This window comes from Myotis nattereri, assembly GCF_964212035.1.
Source record: "Myotis nattereri genome assembly, chromosome: 16".
Lineage (NCBI taxonomy): Eukaryota > Metazoa > Chordata > Mammalia > Chiroptera > Vespertilionidae > Myotis > Myotis nattereri.
The window spans coordinates 56,183,775-56,201,913 of record NC_138091.1 but is presented as its reverse complement, the minus strand read 5'-3'; the positions used below and the strand labels follow the sequence as shown (position 1 = coordinate 56,201,913).

Sequence of the window (18,139 nt, the reverse complement as noted above, 5' to 3'; positions counted from 1 at the left end):
CCCGCGCCCTCCGCCAGGTGCGGACCGAGGGACGGCGCGCGTACGCCATTGGCTGCAGGCAGAGGGGAGGGGCGTGGCCAGGTTCTGGCGGCGCACACTATTGGTCGCGAGCGGAGGGGCAGGGCTCGGTTAATCGAAGGCCGCTCGCGCACGCCATTGGCCGCATGAGACAGGTGGGGCGGGGAGGGGGCGGGGCCGCGCTCTCGATTGGCCGCCCGTGGCGGGTGAGTCCCGTGTGACGGCGCGTGCGCGGGGCAGGGCGGCGGCGGCCGCTCGGAGTTAGGGGTCCGTCCGTGCCGCGCCACTGCCGTGGTGACATGATCCGAAACGGGCACGGGTTGGCGGGCGGCGCCGAGCAGCCGGGCCCGGGGAGCAGGCCCGCCGTGCGGGTGTGGTGTGACGGCTGGTGAGCGCGGCGGCGGGCGTTGGCGGGCGGGGCCGCGGGGGCCGCTGCGCTGCCGCCCGAGGCGCGTCTTGAGCCGCTTTCGCCCGGGGGCCTTCGTCCGGGCCTCGGTCGGCCTTCTCCGGCGGGGGAGGGCGGCAGGCGGCAGACTCGGGCTGCGGGCTCCGGGATGGAGGACGCCTGGGGCCCGGGCCGCCCCCGCACGGCAGCGGGGCGAGAGGGTCCGCGCCATAGGCGGGCGCTGGCCCAGCCCGGGGACTGGCTCCGGAGAAGCGCCCTTCCCCGGGATTGGCGGGAGCTGCACCCCGATCCCGGCCGCCGGCCCAGCTCGGGACCGCGGTGGCGCCACTCGCGTGCGTCCGATTGGAGGGGTTTCACCGGGGCCGCCCTCCCTGGGGTCTGTGTCAGGCTCCCCGACGTGCCCGGCCCAGCACCAGACCGGCTCTGCCGGGGGTGTGGGCAGCGTCAGCGGGGGAACAGCGTGGCCCCGGGACCCCCGTGCCGTCCGTGGGTGCCCATCCGCTCGCCGGCGAGCCAGACAGCAGAGTTGGGTGATGTTCGGGGCTGTCAGTGGGTAACTCGCCGCCTTTGCGATGGAAGCAGAGGGGGAAACACACCCTCGGGGGCGGGGCCCCTGCCCCCGGCACCTGCATCACCGTGGGGAGAGGGAGCGTGGCTGCGTGTCCGTGGACTCTGACCTTGGGCCTGGCCAGGCCAGGTGTTGGCCCGGGCAGGTCACAGCCACAGGGCTGCAGTGACAGGACGCAGCCTGGACCCAGGGCACCTGCACTCAGTGCACCCCCGGCCCAACCTGTCCAGTGGGCACAGGGGTCGCGGGCCCCAGGGCCCTGGATTTGGACTTCCCTCTCCCCTTACCCCAGGGCCAGAGCCCTGTGCCCCCCGGCGGGTGTGGGGAGGCGGAGCTGACAGGTGGCACTGAGCGGTGGCAGGGACAGCTTCTCCTGCTCCGAGGCCACGGGAGGCTGGAAGGAGTAGGAGGAGCTTGAGGGCGCCGCTCGGTGGTGTGGTCTCCCCAGCACACGGGGCAGGTGGGACCCAGCCGGACAAGGGCTGCTGTCTGCGGCCGTCAGCTGAGTTCACTCGGAACCGGGCCGGACCGGGCCAGAACCGGGCCGGATCTGAGGTTAAGCCCTGGGACCAGGTGACGGGAGGTGGTGGTTGGCCGCCCGAGGTCCTGGGAGCTCCCAGGGTTCCCAGAGCCAGCGGTTGGACTTGTTCATTGGTGAGACTTTGCTTCCTGTTGGCCCCAGAGACTGGCCCCCGACTCAGGGTGGTCGAGTTCAGCTCCCCTCTCATGCTGCAGCTTAAAGGGACCACCCATGGTGCTGTGAGTTCAGGAGGGGCCCGGGGGCCACGCAGGCCCCGGGTGGGGGCCGGAGCTGTGCTGTGTGCTCTGTCCTCAGGACCCGCAGGCCGTGGCCCTGCTGAGCCTGGCCCTGGACCCCGGGACCGGGCTGTGCAGAGCTGAGCACCCTCCCCTCCAAAAGCCCAGACTCGCCAGACCCTGGGAGCAGTTCCGAGTGGCGGCTTCTCAGAGGAGCCAGCCTGTGCTCCTGGCCGCCCACAGGCCACCCGGGACTGACCGCCCTGCCCTCTCCACAGCTATGACATGGTACATTATGGCCACTCGAACCAGCTGCGCCAGGCACGGGCCATGGGGGACTACCTCATCGTGGGCGTGCACACCGACGGTAAGTGGGGCTGCGCCCACCTCCACTCCATGCCCGCCTGGGGTTGCCCACTCGCCAGGGGACCCCCACCATCCCCTGAGATTCTGGAGGGGGAGGGGCCGCCTGCATGGTGGTGGCCCAAGGAGGACGGTGGTGGCCATTCGGGCGTGGAGGGCGCTTCGGTGTGGACGCAACCTCCGTGGTCACCACCCTGCCTCCTCTCCTTTCTGGCCCAGAGGAGATTTCCAAGCACAAGGGGCCCCCAGTGTTCACGCAGGAGGAGAGGTACAAGATGGTGCAGGCCATCAAGTGGGTGGACGAGGTGGTGCCGGCGGCCCCCTACGTCACCACGCTGGAGACGCTGGACAAGTACAGCTGCGACTTCTGTGTCCATGGCAGTGAGTGGGCGGGCAGGGCGGGCACAGGCGGGGGGTGGGGGAGTGTCACAGGAAGTGCTGGGCCTCCTTAAGTCGGGGCAGCCTGAGCCCTCGGGGTCCCTCCCCAGAAATGAGCGCAGGCCACAGGGCAGGCCGGGGCGGGGCTGTGAGCCTGAAGGTCTTGGCGTTGGACTGACAGTCCTGCTCCATGTGCCTGTCACCTCTCAGATGACATCACCCTGACTGTGGACGGCCGGGACACCTACGAGGAAGTGAAGCAGGCGGGGAGGTACAGGTGAGCCGACCATGCCCCCTTTCGGGGGGTGGGGGGGGATGTGCGGCTGCGGCCTGTGTTGCTCTCGGTCGTGCCGGGATGGGGTGCTGCACCGCAGAGCGGCCCAGTTTCCGCTCATGCCCAGAGCCTCAAGGAGATGCTGTCTGTGCACAGCACCCCCAGGAGGCAGGTGACCCGAGAGCTCCGACCCCACCCGTTGTCACCTCTGTCCCCAGAGAGTGCAAGCGCACCCAGGGCGTGTCCACCACGGACCTCGTGGGCCGCATGCTGCTGATGACCAAGGCCCATCACAGCAGCCAGGTGAGGCTGGGTGGGGCGCGGAACCGCCGGGGTCCCCTCACCCAGGACGTGGCTGGAGGGGAGGAGCTCCAGGCTGCGGTCCGTGTCCTGGGCGTGGCCACACCTGGAGGGGGAGGCCCAACCCTCACCCTTCCTTGCAGGAGATGTCCTCGGAGTACCGGGCGTACGCAGACAGCTTCGGCAAGGTGAGTGCTGCCGGAGCCTCGCCTGCCCCCGGCTCCCTGCCTCCGGGCGCTGACCAGGGACTGACCAGCACTGCCTGGAGGAGGAGCAAGGACGGCCCACGGACAGGCGGCCTCTAACCAGGCGGCCTGGCCCTCTCTCCCTTTCTAGCCCCCTCACCTGACACCTGCCAGGGAGATGCTTTTCTCAGAAGGTTCCTCCCAGGTGACCAGCGGTGGCCTCAGGGTGCGGGGTCCGCAGGAGTGCTGTGTCCATGGCCTCCCTCCTAGACCTAGGTGGTGGCGGCTGCAAAGCCCTCTGTGGCCATGGGGCCCCTGCCCAGCGTAGCCTGGATGTGTACTGGGCACTATGGCCAGCCCTCCATGTCCCTGCCTGAGACACCTGCCAGGAAACAGCACCTGAGCCAGTGAGCAGCTGGCAGGCTGGGCTGGGGTTTAGTCCTGACCTGTGGCCCCCACACCTGCTGCCTCCATCCCACCCCCCTGCCTCCCAAGCAGGCGTGCGCAGCAACCCCAGACTCAGCGGAGGGGACAGGCGCGGGACCCGTCTGCGAGGCCTCTATGGCTGACCAGGGACTCCTCTCGGCTTATAGTGCCCAGGGGGGCGGAACCCCTGGACCGGGGTGTCCCAGTTTCTGCAGACGTCCCGGAAGATCATCCAGTTTGCCTCTGGGAAGGAGCCGCAGCCGGGGGACACGGTCATCTATGTGGCGGGTGCCTTCGACCTATTCCGTATCCTCTGGCCTGGGCAGGGGCTCTGCGTGCCCACACCTGCCCCAGGGAGGCCTCACTGATCTCGCGGCCCTGGGGGGTGGCTCAGGCACTGAGGGAGGTGGGAGGGCGGCTGCCCCTGTCCTGCTACTTGTTCCTGAACCCAGCACAGACATCGGGCACGTGGACTTCCTGGCGAAGGTGCATGGCCTGGTGGAGAGGCCCTACGTCATCGCCGGCCTGCACTTTGACCAGGTCTCTGCCCCGGGGAGCTGGTCTTGGGGACCCTGGAGGTGGGCTTGGGAGCCATGGGGAGCGAGGCCCCGGCTGCTGACAGAGGCAGAGACGAGCTGAGCTGGGGCCTCTTCCTGGGCAGAGCTGTCCTCTCAGCCTTCCCCACGCTGGCAGGTGCCCCACCAGGGTCGCTGGCAGGGTGCCTGCTGACCATCCCCACTCTGCCCGTAGGAGGTCAACCACTACAAGGGCAAGAACTACCCCATCATGAACCTGCACGAGCGGACCCTGAGCGTGCTGGCATGCCGGGTGAGCCTGACAGTGGGAGGGCCCGGCAGGGACCCCGGACAGCCAGCCCACCATGCTGTGTCCCTGCATCCCCAGCGGCCGCCTCGGCCAGCATGTGGGGCCATCCCCACCCCCCTTCAGCCTGTGGGGTCCTTGCTAACAGCTATGCCTGTCCCCACAGTACGTGTCGGAGGTGGTGATCGGGGCCCCCTACGCCGTCACCGCAGAGCTCCTGGACCACTTCAAGGTGCGGCTCCCAGTGGGGGGTCCGAGGAGGGCTGGGCTGGGGCAGGAGCCAGGCAGTGGCTCTGGCTGCCTCCCTGGGGCAGGGGGCCCTGTGGATGGTCCTGGGAGGGCTCCCTGACCCCGGCTCCCTCTGCAGGTGGACCTGGTGTGTCACGGGAAGACGGAAATTATGCCTGACAAGGACGGCTCCGACCCATACCAGGTGGGCATGCAGGCCGGGCCCATGCTGCTGGGGCTCGGTGGGACCACTGCTCCCCCAGGGCCTCACAGGAGCAAGTGTCCCACCACCCTGGGGCGGCGGGCAGCCTCCCGGGGTCCAGAGGAGGCCCTCATCTTCCCCCGGTCCCCACCTTCAGGAGCCCAAGAAAAGGGGCATCTTCCGTCAGATCGACAGCGGGAGCGACCTCACCACAGACCTCATCGTGCAGCGCATCATCAAGAACAGGTGAGGCCGAGGGCTGGTGGGAAGCAGAGCCCGCAGCCTGGGCTCGCACACTCACCCCGCCCCCCTCCCCCCGCCCCCAGGCTGGAGTATGAGGCTCGGAACCAGAAGAAAGAGGCCAAGGAGCTGGCCTTCCTGGAGGCCATGAAGCAGCAGGAGGAGCCGCCCGAGAGGGGGAGCCACAGCGCCTGAGAGAGGGTCCGGAGCCCGGCTTCCTGCGCCTCCTGCGGCTCACACGGTTCTGAGAGCTGCAGCCCCAGACCACGCGGCCCTGGAAGGGCTGAGGGCGTTCCTGCCCCCCCTCCCTGCACCCGCCCGCCAGGCTGCACAGAGGGGCCAGCTCTGTGGAGGGCACCTCCCCCGGGGGCCACCGCCCTGCGGGCCTGAGGAGGCCCGCTTCCCTCCGCCTGCTGCACTGCTGGGCCCCCAGCCCACCCCCAGGAGGCGCCCAGCTCGGTGAGAGTCCACTTGAGGGACAGTGACCCGAGGGGCCGCACCTGTCCTCGTGCAGCCAGGCTGCCTTCTGCACGGCGCCTCCACCCTGCACTGTCCTGGTGTCCTGAGCGGCTCCTGGACCCACGCCTGCTCCCAGGCCGCCTCCTGCTCCCCCCCCCCCCCCCCCCGACTCCTCGACTTTGTGCATAATTGGCTGATGTGCAACCGAATAAACCTGGTGGGCGGTGCTCTGTGTCAGCTGTTGGCCCTGCTCCCACCACTGCCCACGGAGGGCAGCAGCAGGCAGCCTGGCAGCGAGGGCGCCCCCAGAACCAGGCCCCCTCGGAGGCAGGCAGGAACGAGCAGGAGGGAAGCAGAGCACCCGCAGGTTCCCTTGGGCCCAGAGTCGGTCACCAGGACGGTGAGAGGCCAAGTCCCAAAGCTGCGCCGGACCACGTGCAGGAAGGATGGGGCCGGACCTCAGGGTCTCCTGCCCACCCGCTGGCCCACGGGAGCGGCCTGGCTGCAGGCGCTGACCTGGTCACCTCTGGCGGGGCGAGCAGTGGGTCGGCTGGTTTCTGTCCACAGAGGGGTGTGAAGGCGTATCCTCAGCCACCGCCCCGTCCCTCAGAACACTCGGCCCTTCAGCTTCAGTGGGGGTGGCCTGTCATCAGGCCCCCCCTCCCCCCGACCCCCCGCCAGCAGGAGGTGGGCCTGTCCTCTCCTTTCTATTTTATTCTCTCATTTTTTAACAAATCCTAACCTGAGGGTATTTTTTATTGAGTTTTAAAGAGGGAGGAGAGAAAACACATTGACGTGAGAAACATCGATGCCTCCCATCCCCACCCCAACCGGGGGTCAGCCCGTAACCTCTCGGTGCAGGAGCTTCGCTCCAACCAGCTGAGCCACCAGCCAGGCTCTAGCTCCGAACCCGACGGGAGCCGCAGCCAGGTGACGGTGGTTCACACACACCCCCAGCTGGGCAGGCCCCACCACTGCCCTCCCTCCCCAAGATGGGGGCCTTCCCTGCAGCTCCATCCCCTCTGGGTACCCCAACTTCAGAGCCCCATGATGCCAGATCTCCCCACGCAGGCCTTTGGGCAACAGGGACCCGCTGAGCAGGGAGACGGGGGAGTGACCAGTGGGCTCCTGGAGGCTTGAGGAGCAGCCACAGGCCAGCCTGGGGCCCAGCCGGGTGCAGAGCCTGGTGGGCCCTGGAGTCCGCCCCTGGAGACCACCAAGTGCAATAGGAACCTGAGTTCCACCCACGCCTCCCTGAGGCCCAGGGGCCAGTTGCTGGGGGGGTGGGGGGGGGACACCCCTGAGGCAGGTCCAGGCCTCCGGAACCAGGACTCAGGCCCCAGCTCATGCTCCCCTCAGGCTCTGAAGGGAACTCAGCCAGCCGGGGGGAGGGTGGGGCCGGAAGCCGCCTGCGGGATCCCCCGCCCCAGGACCGCACGCCCTCCTGGTAGCGGAGGTGCCTGCGCAGCCCGCTGCCCCGCGCTGGCCGCCCCTCCCGCGGACCTGCACCGACTCATGGCTCTGCGCGCCCAGAGGAATCGGGGCTCCGAGACCGGGTGACCCAGAGGCTGCCCCTTGGAGGGAGCTCTGCCTGGAGACACCCAGGACCCCAGCAGGAAGCTCGTCTGCGGGCCCTGGAGCTGCTGAGGGGTCTCCCGGGGGCGGGGCTCAGGTCTGACGTGAGCAGTGGGGGCCCCAAAGCGCGGGGAGGCTGGGGCTGCCCCTACGGGCGGTTCAGAGCCCTGGGGAGCGGGTCTGGCTTAGGGACTGACCACGGCCCGGCCCCCAGCAGCCCCCCCCCCAAACACACACACACACACACACACACACACACACACACACACACACACACACGGGAGCGGGCTGGGCTGGTCATTTATTCACTTAACCGCCTACTATGGGCGGGCGGTGCCGGGCGCCATCTCCGGGGGGTTTGGGGGTCCCCGCGCTGGGCTCAGGCGCGGCCACAGTCGGCGGTGCGGAGCGACAGGGAGACGTCCGCTCGGCACTGGAAGGTGGCGCCGCCGTCGGGGACGCGTTCGCAGCTCCGCAGGTTCGGGGTGACGTCCTTGATGCAAATGGCCTGCGGGCAGGAGGCGGCTGGGGGGAGCGCCCTGCGCCCCTCGCCGCCCCCGCCCCCCGCCCCGGCCTCTCCGCGCCCCTCTCCAGGGCCCGCGCCCCCCACCCTCGCCCCTCGCGGCACTTACGGGGCTCCGCGGGCTGGAGCGCAGCTCTGGGAAGGCCGCAGCCCGGCCCTGGGGTCGCGCGCCCACCGGGGGCTGGGAGCGCCGCGCGTACGGGGACCCCCGGAGGCCGGACAGCAGCCCCGCGGCGCGGCCCACCGAGTAGGAGCCGGGCCCCGCCACCTGCTTGTACCAGGCGAGGCCGGGGGGCGCCAGCAGCAGGCACCACGCCAGGGCGGCGGCCGCCAGCGTCACCGGCCGGGCCATGGGGACGGTGCGGAGCGCGTCGGGGCTGGAACCGCGGCGGCCGGTCGGGCGGGCGGGCGCCTTATACCCGCGCGGGGCGGGGCGGGGCGGGGCGGGGGCGGCGCAGAGGGCCTGTCGGGCCTCGGGCGGTGCGAGTGCAGAGGCGGCCCAGGCTGGAGGTGCTGGGGGGCCGGCGCCCCATCCTCCCGCCCTGACCGAGGTCCCCTGTTTCCAGCCCTGCCCGCCTCTGCCTGGAGCCCGGGGCGCCCAAGCCGCTCCCTCTGCCCATGGTCTGATCTCCAGGGGGTCACAGGATAGGGGCGAGGGGGGCTGCGCTGAACCCCCAAGTCATCTGAGGGCGCCCAGCCCTGTCACCGAGTCCCCAGCGCTCAAGAGGCGGGAGAGAGCCACTGACCACACTGCCCAGGACAGTGTCTGAAGGGCAACTGGCCAGAGACCACGCCCCTCTCACACCGCGGGAGGTTCCACCAACAGGGCAGCTGGGGGGGGGGGGGGTCCGGGAGGAGGGGCGGCAGAGCGGCCAGGCCCCAGCTCTGGAAACGTCCACGTCCTGGGGTAGGAGACGTCACTGCCCCGCGAGGCTCATGGGCGCACACCTACCAGGGGCCAGCGTCTGGGAGACGGATTGGACGCAGACCCTGACTGGAGCCACAGCCGGGGACCAGCTGGTGGCAGGGCAGCAGGATGGCCCCCGGGGGTGCGGGGGGTGGGGGGGTGCGGAGTGGCCAGGGGCGGTCTGCAGGGCGGTGGTGGCCCCTGCCTCTGGGGGAGGGATGGGGTCCTGGGCCTCCCTCCCAGGAGGAGGCAGTGACTGGACTCTGGTGTGTGCAGGGCCTGGTGGGCAGCTGGGTCCGGCCTGAGGGGACCAAAGGCCCTGGGGGAACCAGGCTGAGGAGCCTCAGTGCAGGGAGTGTGGGTGCCCCGACGGGGGGCGAGGGTGGGAAGTCTCGGGGCACAGGAGTGGCTCCCCAGGAAGGCGGAGTCCAGGGGGCAGCCAGGACGGAGGCGGAAAGCCTGGGAGCTGCAGGCCCTCCCCGTGGCCATGGCCCTGCCCCTGAGGTCCTGACTCCCAGATCCAGGCCCAGGGCAGGGAGAGGGGAAGCAGGCCTGAGGGGACCAGGCGGGGCACCGGCTCTGGCCAGACAGCTGACATTGGCCTCAGGCTGTCAGGAGCCCCTCCTCCCACGCCCACTCCCCAGATGTCCCTCACAGGTGTCCCCCCCATGTGTCCCAGGACAGCAACCACGCGGAGGCCGGCAGCTGGGCTCCGAGTTCAGTGAAGACCATCCTCTTAGGGTTCCTTTCCTGTGGGCACATTGGGCAGGAAGTGGGTGCCGCACAGGCGACCAGGAGGCCCCCCCCAAGTAACCTGCCCTGTCTTCTCACCCCCGGGACTGAGGACAGACCAACAGCAGCCATTACCCACTAGGCAAGAGGGGCCTCACCTCAGGGGCCCAGGGCAGCACCCCGAGGGGCACTGAGAACGAGGGGAGGAGTCGGTGTCAAAGGCTCCCCATAGGCCCTGGGCACCCCAGGCTCCACCAGAAGCCACTGCCCCCCCCCCAGCTGCCCCCCAGGAGCTGCGCCCCCAGGAGCCTCCCACGGGCTGTTGCCCCCCAGGTGAGAGGCCCTGACCCCTGAGGTCACAGCCTGATGTTGGCCTGGAGGAGGAGGAGGAGGAGGGGGAGACGGGATGGAGACAGACCACCCAGCACCTGCATCGCCCCCACAGCTCGTAACAGCCTCAGCACCTGCTCGGGGACCCCCTGGCAGAGGGACCGTGGCAGTGGCCCAACTGCCCAGCCAGGGCCCGCAAACCAGCTTGGCTTCCTCAGTGAGAAGCTGGCCGGTGGGCCGTGGGCCTCTGCACCCCGCCTCCTTCGCTTCCCCATTGGCAGGAACAGACCCCAGGGCCTTTGCGCCTCGGGGCCTTCCAGGCGGAGCCCCCTCCTGCCCGGCTCTTCCGGCTGATGCTGGGCTCCTTTGCCTCCCGGGGAGTGACTGGGCTCAGCCAGCGGCACCCAGAGATGTTTATTCATGAGAGTTTTCATATCCACAGGCGTCGAGGCCACGTCAGCGGCCAAGGAAAAACAGGCAAGCAGAGGCCTCCAGCAAGGCTCAGGCAGTTTAATGAGTTTTACTCATTGGATAAAAGTGTCAGCTTCGTGACAGAAAACAGCACAGCGCCAGTCCTCAGTCCGCCGGGGGCGGGGGGGGGGGCGGGGGGGCTCCGGCGGCCGGGGCGGCCCTCACTCCTTGAACTTCCACTCCTGGCGGCACATGGGGCAGTGCTGCTGCACCTGCTGCGCGTTCAGCCACTTGAGGATGCAGTGCATGTGGAAGCAGTGGGAGCACTGGCCCCACACCAGCGGGCAGTCGTCGCCGGGCACCTTGCCTGCAGGGACAGGAGAGGTGCGGTCGCACAGGGCACGTGGCAGCAGGCGGGGCTGAGGCCGGGACCCCAGGACGTTAGATGTCGGGGCCCAGGGTGGCCAGGGCCTCTCAGAGAAGGCAATTGCAGGAGTCACCCCAGATTCTGTGGGACGCCACCCCCGTGTGAGCCCCACCCAGTGAGAGCAGCTGGGGGGGAGGGGCATCAGTGGCAGGAAGGGCCCTGGCCTGGCCCACAGCCCCCACCACCGGCCTCCGGCCTGGGCCTATCAGCAGACACTGCAGCCGCCTGACCTGCGATGCCAGGGCTGCAACGTGACTGTCTCAGCGCAGTAGGGCCAGTCCTCTTTCTTTTAAAAAAAATGTTTTTTACTGACTTCAGAGAGGAAGGAAAGGAGAGAGAGACATCAATGATGAGACAGAATCACTGATCGCTGCCTCCTGCAGGCCCCACACTGGGGATTGAGCCTGCAACCTGGGCCTGTGCCCCGACTGCTAATCAAACCAAGACCTCCTGGTTCATAGGTCGAGGTTCAATCACTGAGCCACGCCGGCCAGGCAACCTTGTAAAACATATTTTCTCTAACAAAAATGTCACTTGCTTTCTGAAGCGTTTATGACATAACCAGAAAACTATACACTTAGAAAATACAAAATTATAGACCTCACTCCCCTGCCTGTGCCAGGAGCCCACACCATGTGACACCCCCACGCCCAGGGCCTTTACAGCCTTAGCAAAACTCCGCTTGGAATCACCCTATCAAATCAGGTCCCTTACAAACAGGAAGGGGAGGGGAGCAGGAGCAGCCAGCCCACAGCTGGGGTCCCGCGAGCCCACCGACAGGGCACCAGGCCGCCCTGAGCCCTGCCTGCTGGGACGGGGCGGTGCCTCACGGGCCTGCCAGTGTCCCGATGGAAGTCCTTTCAGTTAGAACTCGGCTCACCGAGACTTTCACTCCAGAGCCTGCTGGGCCGGGGAGCATGGAGCAGCCTTACTACAGCCGCGGGCCCCCTGGGTTTGCCCAAGGACGTTCACTTGGCAAGAGAAACCAGTGCCACTTAGTCTGCACAGCAAGCACCTGAGCTTGTCAAACACCTTGCACATCACAACTGGCTCCCTCAACCACCACCAGCAGGTCCACAGATCAGACTCTAAACCCACCACTCTCCGCAGCTGGCAGGGCTGGCACACGAGGACACCCAGCCACGGGCCCAGCTGGGCTGTGCAGGCCCCTGGTGCCATCTTGAACACAGGCTCACCCACCCACATCCATCACCCCAGGGCACTTGAAGACTTTTTTCTTTTCAGAAGGTACAATCTGTTGCTTAGAAAGTTGTAAGAACTCCCCCCCTCAGGCTCCCTGGCCTCTGTGTACCCTTGGGAAACAATTTAAAATAGATTAAAAGAAACAGATCAAGCAGAGCCAATCAATGGCTATCTCAGGCCCCGCCCACCGGTGGGATTGGATCAGGATGGATTAGCTCCAGGTGATGAGATTAAGCCTAGAATTCCAGGATGTCCGCATTTCACGGAAGAAGCAAAGCCCGGTCCGCCCTGGCCTGTTTGGCTCAGTGGATAGAGGGTTGGCCTGGGGGCTGGGGGGGTCCCGGGTTCGACTCTGGTAAAGGGCATGTACCTTGCTTATGGGCACATCCCCAGTGGGAGGTGTGTAGGAGGCAGCTGATGTTTCTCTCTCATAGATGTTTCTGGCTCTCCCTCTCCCTTCCTCTCTGTAAAAAAATCAATAAAAATATATTTTAAAAAAAGCAGCAGCATCAAAGCCCTGTCGCTATTCTGGGCACTCGGCCCACAAACAAGGCCTGGTCATCACAGGGCAGTGGGGAGCCTCAGTCCCCACTTTTCCTTCGCCACCCCCCCCCCCCCACGGAGTCCTCCCCTTGCTTCTGCCGGGTTCCCTCGGGTCTGACGAAAAACTCAACCCCCTGCAGCAAACGTCTGCTTCTGACCTAAACAGACAGCAAAATATTTCTACTTTGCAGAACAGGCCCGGGACAAAGGCACCACAAAGGAGAAATCCAGTGAAACCCGATGGTCCGCAAGATCACACAGACACACACAGAGATACAGACAAACACACACAGACACGTACACAGGTACACACACACAGATACACACACACAGAGATACACAGACACACACATACAGAGACACGGACAGACACACAGATACAGGCATCAGCTTCCTAAAGGGGTCGGGCCTGAAAGAGAGACGGGGGAGGGGGAGGAGGGCTGCTAAGATGAAGCAGCTAAAAACCCTCAAAAAGATCAAACAGGTGACGGGCAGGGCCAGCAGCCCCGCTCGGCCGCCAGGAATAGGGCGCCCGGGCGCCGGGGACGGGAGCGGGAACGGGGAGAGACGGCGGAAAGTCCGCCGGTTAGAGACGCTGGCGGGGTAGGCGAGGGCGCGGGGCCGGTTCCGGTGACTTTCCAGCTCCCCCCGCCGCTCCTCCGGCGCCTCCCGTCCCGATGGGCGCGTCTCCTCACGAAACTCCTTTTGGTCCCGTTATTTTCCAATTAGGGCCACCCCTCTCCCGGCCCCACGCGAGTCCCAGCCCAGCGCGGCCCCTGACGGCGTCTGGATCCACGTTCGGACCCAACCTCCTCCCTTTCTCCCGCCAACTCCTCTCGAGGGGAGGGAGCCCGGACCCAGGCCCTCGGCGCCGGTGCTTCCGGGGAGACGCGGGGCGTGTGCGGGGCGCGGGGCGCTCACAGTCCGGGCAGCAGCCGTTGAAGGCCATCCGGCAGATGCCGCAGTTCTCGTCGTTGGCCACCCAGAGCCAAGTGGCCACGCCGTTCCAGCACTTAATCTTCACCCTCATGGCGGCGGGGCCTGCGGGCGAGGACGAGACCGCTGCGGCCGAGGCTGCGGGGCGGGGGCGCCGGGGCCGGGGGCGCCGAGGGACCCGGGCGCCGCAGAGCTCGGCGCGCACTCGGACCCCTGCAGCGGCCGTCGGAGCCCAAACGAACGGAAGACCCACCCCTTCCCGCAGGGAGTTCACCCGGGAAACAGCCCGAGGGCGGGGTCGCCCGGGAGGAAGCCCCGCCCCGCCCGCCCCGGCGTATTTAGCCGCGCGCGGCGCCGCCTGCCTACAGTTGCAGCCTCAGCGCCGCGCGGGAGGGTCCGAAACCTCCGCGACCGCAGCCGGCACCTCGCCGCGCCGCCCGCCCAGCCCCGACCCCAGCGCGCACGCGCCGCGCCCGCAGCCAATCGCCGGCCGCGCCGGGGACGCCGCGCCGGAAGTGACGGGCCGGCGTGCTGACGCGCGGGCTCGAGCCGAGGCCGATTCCGCGCCCGCCATGGCCGACAAAATGGACATGTCTCTGGACGACATCATTAAGCTGAACCGGAGCCAGCGGGGCGGCCGCGGCGGGGGCCGGGGCCGAGGCCGGGCCGGCTCCCAGGGAGGCCGCGGTGGCGGAGCGCAGGCCGCCGCACGAGTGAGCCGGGGCGGCGGGCCCATCCGGAACCGGGCGGCCCTCGTCCGCGGCGCGGCGGGCGGCGGAGGCAGGAACCGGCCGGCGCCCTACAGCCGAGTGAGTGCGGCGGCCCGCGGCGGGGCGGCGGCGAGCGGGGCGGCGCGTGGCGGGGCGGGCGGGGGGCGGGGGCGGGCCGGTGGGCGCGGGCGCCGGGCGGGCGGGAAGGTCGCGCGCGGGCCGGGCCCGGGAGGCGGGGACCCTCCGCCTTTGTCTGGGCTGGGCCGCCGGCCTCATGGCGGGGGCTCGCGGGGGCGCTGGGCGCGGCCGCAGCGGCGGCGGGAAGTTAGTCGAAGGGACGGAAAATTGCGGGCCGGGCGGGGCGGGCGCCGGGCCCCCCTCGCACCTTCCTCGGGGCCCCGGCGGGGCGGGTCCTGCGGCGGGGCTCACGCTTCTCAATTTCCGTGGTTTTCCCCTTTTCAGCCGAAACAGCTTCCCGACAAGTGGCAACACGACCTCTTCGACAGCGGCTTCGGCGGGGGCGCCGGCGTGGAGACGGGGGGGAAGCTGCTGGTGTCCAACCTGGACTTCGGAGTGTCCGACGCGGACATCCAGGTGAGCGAGCGGCGTCGCGGTCAGCAGCCCCCGTTCTGCCTCGGGAGGTGCCCCCCGTGCGGGGCTGCGGGCTGCGGTGCAGACAGAGGTCGTGCAGGAGCTGAGCCTCCGACCGGCGGGCGGGCCCGACTCCAGCCGCGAGGGCCTCGGGTCCCGCAGGGACAGGGCCACCTCGGCCCCGCGTTGCGTGGAGCGAGGCTGCTGCTCGCTGTACTGGTCCGTCTAGGCGGGATGGCGCGTGTCCCTGGTGTTGGCCTGAGCCCCGTGTCTCTCCCTGTTGTCTCCCCTCCCACCACCCTCCAGTCTCGCCCGCATTTCAGACCCCCCTTTGGTCGAAGCCTCTTGGTTTGTTACGGTTTTCAGTTATTGTTACGGGCTGAGTCCCACGGGGATGTAAACTTGTCCTGTGGCTCAGTGATGGCACCGCGGGGGTCAGGCGTAGAGATGGCCGGGTCAGGGTGCTGGGCCGTCCTGGGCTCCGTGTCCCCGAGCTCAGCTGTGGGAGGACAGAGCGAGGCCGGTGAGCACTCACAGTGTCTCAACACTCTTTTCAAGGTGGTTTCTGGCATCCACTGGAAACCGCTTTTGGTGACCTCCTCTTCCCGCTGTGCCTGCGGCCGGAGTAGCCCCACACCCTGGGTTCCCTCTCCAACTCCCAGCCTGCCTGAGGCCAGGGCAGTTCCCATGGCAGCGCTTGACTTGAGACTTTGCGGCAGGCTTGAGTAGGAGGAGAGGGAAAGGTGAGCCAGAACCTGCCCCGGGGGGCTGGGCAGGACTCCCAAACCAGGGGCCCTGGAGCTGGGGCACATGGCAGGTGGTGTCCCTGGCTCTGTGATCTCGGCCTTTGCTGATGGTTGGCACTGTTCTCGGGTGTGTTGTCAACTCCTTTGTCAAAGAAGACAGCGACTTCATGGGTGCCCCTCACGGGGGCTTGTGGTAGATGTCAGGCCCCCAGGCTGGCAGGAGCCCTCAGGCCCAGCTGTTCCTGGAAGTTGCTGTCTCACCTGCCCCGTCCTTCCCCACACCCCACTCCCACTGTCCTGCCCCCACCTGTATGTCTGCCACCCAGGGAAGTGCCCTCAAAGTAGCTGACATTCCCGGGGCTGTCCCCCAGCCGCCGGAGGGGACAAGTGTGGCTGATGATGCTCTTCCTGACTCCAGGAGCTGTTTGCGGAGTTCGGGACTCTGAAGAAGGCCGCCGTGCACTACGACCGCTCTGGCCGCAGCCTGGGAACAGCCGACGTGCACTTTGAGCGGAAGGCAGACGCCCTGAAAGCCATGAAACAGTACAACGGCGTCCCTTTGGATGGTGCGTTTGGGGGTGGACCCAGGGAGCTGAGGGCTGGCACGTGTATGCTTACACCCTCCCCCTCCCCGTTGAGGACACTTTGCCGTCACCTCCTTGTCTCCCATTCTGCCACCCTCTGCTGCCCCCACATCTGGACCCACCTCTTGTGATCCCCATCCAGCAAGCTACGTTCCTCCCCTTCAGCTCCTTCCTTCCCGAAGCCTGGCCTTCCAGAAGCACCATAGTGCTTGCTCTGCGAGTGGGCTGAGGGTGTCAGGGGCCCCCACCTTTCCACCTGTGAGCGACGCCAGGCTGAGCAGTGAGGCTCTGGCAGGCTATCCTCCGTGCTGCTGCTCCTCCCAGGGGGTCCAGGCCGTCTGTCTGGGTGGGAGCGTTGGGGTCGCCCGGTGGGTTTCAGGCTCCGATGGGAGTGTGTCCTTTTGTGTTCCCGCCACAGGCCGCCCCATGAACATCCAGCTGGTCACCTCACAGATAGACACGCAGCGCAGGCCGGTACAGAGTGTGAACAGAGGCGGGATGACCAGAACCCGAGGGTCCGGAGGCTTCGGCGGCGGCACTCGGAGAGGCGCCCGTGGAGGCAGCCGGGGCAGAGGCAGGGGTACCGGCCGGAGTTCAAAGCAGCAGATCTCTGCGGAGGAGCTGGATGCCCAGCTGGACGCTTACAACGCGAGGGTGAGTCCCGGGCCGGGGGCCTGGGGGCTGGCCTAGCACGAGGGTGGGGAGCCCCCTCTTTTTTGGGGGTGGGACCTTCTCTGACCTCTTTTTTCTCCTGTTTCAGATGGACACCAGCTAAAGCACCAGCAAGTCCGTGCGTGGAGCTAGGCCTGGATGTCGTCTCGCGCTGCTTCCCGAGGGCGGGCTGGCGGGGCCCTGTGGCCAATGATGGAGTTGTTTCTTCTGTTTTAAAATAGGATTTAAAACTCATGTAAAGATTTCTTTTCCTTTTTTTTTCTTTTTTTTTAAAAAATTCTGAAACAGACCTGTTTTGTACCGAGTTATTTTTGGGATAAATTTTACTGGTTGCTGTTGTGGAGGAGGTGGCGTTCTCACCTTTGCCATAATAAACAAACGTGTGTAGAACTGGAGCTCTCGTTCGTCTTCGGAGCCCTCGCCTGGGCCACACTTGGTGCAGACCGGGAGGGAGGGAGGGAGGGACCCGGGGCAGGTGGGGAGCAGCCGAGCTGGCATCTGGTGTCCTGGCAGGCTGGCGCTGGTGCTGGGGAGGTGGTGGCTGGCACTCCCGCTGACCTGGGCGGTAGGGGAACGCGGGGCAGTGGTCCCTGCTCCTGTAGCCACTTGTCACCTGCCTGCTGCATGAGGTGGGGTGGCCACCTGTGCTGCTGCCAGATTGCAGGTGGCTGCTCGCTTGTCCCCTTCCTCCGCTGCTCAGGAGCCTGGTGTCTGCCACATCCTCCCTTCCTAGTGTCCTTCCTGTTGGCCAGGGTGGAGCAGGGCATGGGGGTCCTCTGCCTGCGCTGATGGTGCTGGTGGAGACTGGCAAGTGTGACCTGCAGAGCCAGGAGCCGGTAGACACACTTGCCCCTCTCACCACCCTCCAACAGGACAGAGCGGGCTGAGCACAGTGGAGGCAGGTCAGGGACCCCACGCATGCTCGGCCAGGCCCCTCCTGGAGGCAGCCTGCAGCTCAGGCTGGTCTCAGTCCCCATGGGGCCACAGTGTGACTAAGGGTGGCCCTGTCACTGTCAGCTCCAGTGCTGTCCCTACAGAGCCAGCGGCTGCCACGCTGCAGCCTGTGCTGTGCTGGGCACTGAAGGGCCCGGGGAATAGCCGAGCCTGGCTTGAGCTGCTGTGGCCCAAGGGGTGGATGTAACAGAGGTCGGGTCATCCAGGCAGAGGCGGGCACAGGCCAGGTAGGAGACTGTGCTGGGAGTGTTGACAGGAGAGGTGGGGTCATCTTGCTCCCTGCTGTCCAGAAGCTAAAGTCAGCACCTGATGGAGGGGTGAGGTCCCCCAGGCCAGAGGCCATAAGTGCTGCAAGTGCCCACCACTGGGGTAGGGAGCTGGGGTGGTTCCTCAGGCCCTGGGGGAGCAGGGCTAGGCCCCATCTTCAGGTGCCGGGAAACAGCTGGGAACAAGAACTGCCAGACAGTGGGAGGGAAGCTTGACAGGCAGCGGAAAGGCCCTGAGGTGAGGACACTGGAAGCTGGGACAAGCCGGGCCCTGGTGTGGCTGGTCGGAGGGGCTGGTGTCGAAGGAAGGGGCCCTGGTACAGGCTGCGGCCAGCTTTCGGGGCCTCCCAAGGGTGACATCCATAGACAGTGCCCCAAAGTAGATGTGGAGTGGGCTTTCAATG

At 67.3% G+C, this 18,139-nt stretch overlaps 4 protein-coding genes across 6 annotated transcripts; 2 read left to right on the top strand and 2 right to left on the bottom strand.

Annotated features, from left to right (window-relative positions):
* The first annotated feature begins 241 nt into the window (after positions 1–241).
* On the top strand, positions 242–5,852 carry PCYT2 (phosphate cytidylyltransferase 2, ethanolamine). Of its 2 annotated transcripts, XM_081110427.1 has the most exons (14): positions 247–406; positions 2,027–2,115; positions 2,331–2,492; positions 2,700–2,766; positions 2,982–3,066; positions 3,207–3,251; positions 3,400–3,474; positions 3,842–3,980; positions 4,132–4,214; positions 4,425–4,502; positions 4,663–4,728; positions 4,864–4,929; positions 5,084–5,172; positions 5,253–5,852. In XM_081110427.1, exons 1-14 carry the CDS (start codon positions 318–320, stop codon positions 5,359–5,361), a joined length of 1,242 nt encoding a protein of 413 aa, XP_080966553.1. In that variant the 5' UTR covers positions 247–317; the 3' UTR covers positions 5,362–5,852. The 2 variants fall into 2 exon arrangements, with proteins under 2 accessions (XP_080966552.1, XP_080966553.1); XM_081110426.1 differs by lacking the exon at positions 3,400–3,474 and having other exon boundaries at positions 242–406.
* A 1,640-nt stretch (positions 5,853–7,492) lies between these two features.
* Positions 7,493–8,098, bottom strand: NPB (neuropeptide B). The gene is made up of 2 exons (XM_081110465.1): positions 7,833–8,098; positions 7,493–7,708 (listed from the first exon to the last, which is right to left on the bottom strand). The coding sequence occupies exons 1-2, from the start codon at positions 8,073–8,075 to the stop codon at positions 7,580–7,582; spliced, it is 372 nt and encodes a 123-aa protein (XP_080966591.1). The 5' UTR covers positions 8,076–8,098; the 3' UTR covers positions 7,493–7,579.
* Positions 8,099–10,187: 2,089 nt separating this feature from the next.
* On the bottom strand, positions 10,188–13,669 carry ANAPC11 (anaphase promoting complex subunit 11). Of its 2 annotated transcripts, XM_081110476.1 has the most exons (3): positions 13,579–13,669; positions 13,198–13,317; positions 10,188–10,470 (listed from the first exon to the last, which is right to left on the bottom strand). In XM_081110476.1, the coding sequence occupies exons 2-3, from the start codon at positions 13,304–13,306 to the stop codon at positions 10,325–10,327; spliced, it is 255 nt and encodes an 84-aa protein (XP_080966602.1). In that variant the 5' UTR covers positions 13,307–13,317; positions 13,579–13,669; the 3' UTR covers positions 10,188–10,324. The 2 variants fall into 2 exon arrangements, with proteins under 2 accessions (XP_080966602.1, XP_080966601.1); XM_081110475.1 differs by lacking the exon at positions 13,579–13,669 and having other exon boundaries at positions 13,198–13,444.
* A 66-nt stretch (positions 13,670–13,735) lies between these two features.
* ALYREF (Aly/REF export factor) lies at positions 13,736–16,910 on the top strand. Its single transcript, XM_081110443.1, has 5 exons — positions 13,736–14,021; positions 14,385–14,516; positions 15,678–15,825; positions 16,262–16,497; positions 16,604–16,910. Exons 1-5 carry the CDS (start codon positions 13,785–13,787, stop codon positions 16,616–16,618), a joined length of 768 nt encoding a protein of 255 aa, XP_080966569.1. The 5' UTR covers positions 13,736–13,784; the 3' UTR covers positions 16,619–16,910.
* Positions 16,911–18,139: the final 1,229 nt, after the last annotated feature.

Excerpts from the sequence above, each read along its gene's own strand:
- PCYT2 (XM_081110427.1), top strand. The coding sequence starts at position 318 with ATGATCCGAAACGGGCACGGGTTGGCGGGCGGCGCCGAGCAGCCGGGC. Across the intron at positions 3,981-4,131 it reads GGGTGCCTTCGACCTATTCC|ACATCGGGCACGTGGACTTC; the intron begins GTATCCTCTGGC and ends AACCCAGCACAG. Across the intron at positions 4,729-4,863 it reads AGCTCCTGGACCACTTCAAG|GTGGACCTGGTGTGTCACGG; the intron begins GTGCGGCTCCCA and ends CTCCCTCTGCAG.
- ALYREF (XM_081110443.1), top strand. The coding sequence starts at position 13,785 with ATGGCCGACAAAATGGACATGTCTCTGGACGACATCATTAAGCTGAAC. Across the intron at positions 14,517-15,677 it reads TGTCCGACGCGGACATCCAG|GAGCTGTTTGCGGAGTTCGG; the intron begins GTGAGCGAGCGG and ends TCCTGACTCCAG. Across the intron at positions 15,826-16,261 it reads CAACGGCGTCCCTTTGGATG|GCCGCCCCATGAACATCCAG; the intron begins GTGCGTTTGGGG and ends TTCCCGCCACAG.
- ANAPC11 (XM_081110476.1), bottom strand. The coding sequence starts at position 13,306 with ATGAGGGTGAAGATTAAGTGCTGGAACGGCGTGGCCACTTGGCTCTGG. Across the intron at positions 10,471-13,197 it reads CAACGGCTGCTGCCCGGACT|GCAAGGTGCCCGGCGACGAC; the intron begins GTGAGCGCCCCG and ends CTGTCCCTGCAG.
- NPB (XM_081110465.1), bottom strand. The coding sequence starts at position 8,075 with ATGGCCCGGCCGGTGACGCTGGCGGCCGCCGCCCTGGCGTGGTGCCTG. Across the intron at positions 7,709-7,832 it reads GCTCCAGCCCGCGGAGCCCC|GCCATTTGCATCAAGGACGT; the intron begins GTAAGTGCCGCG and ends TCCTGCCCGCAG.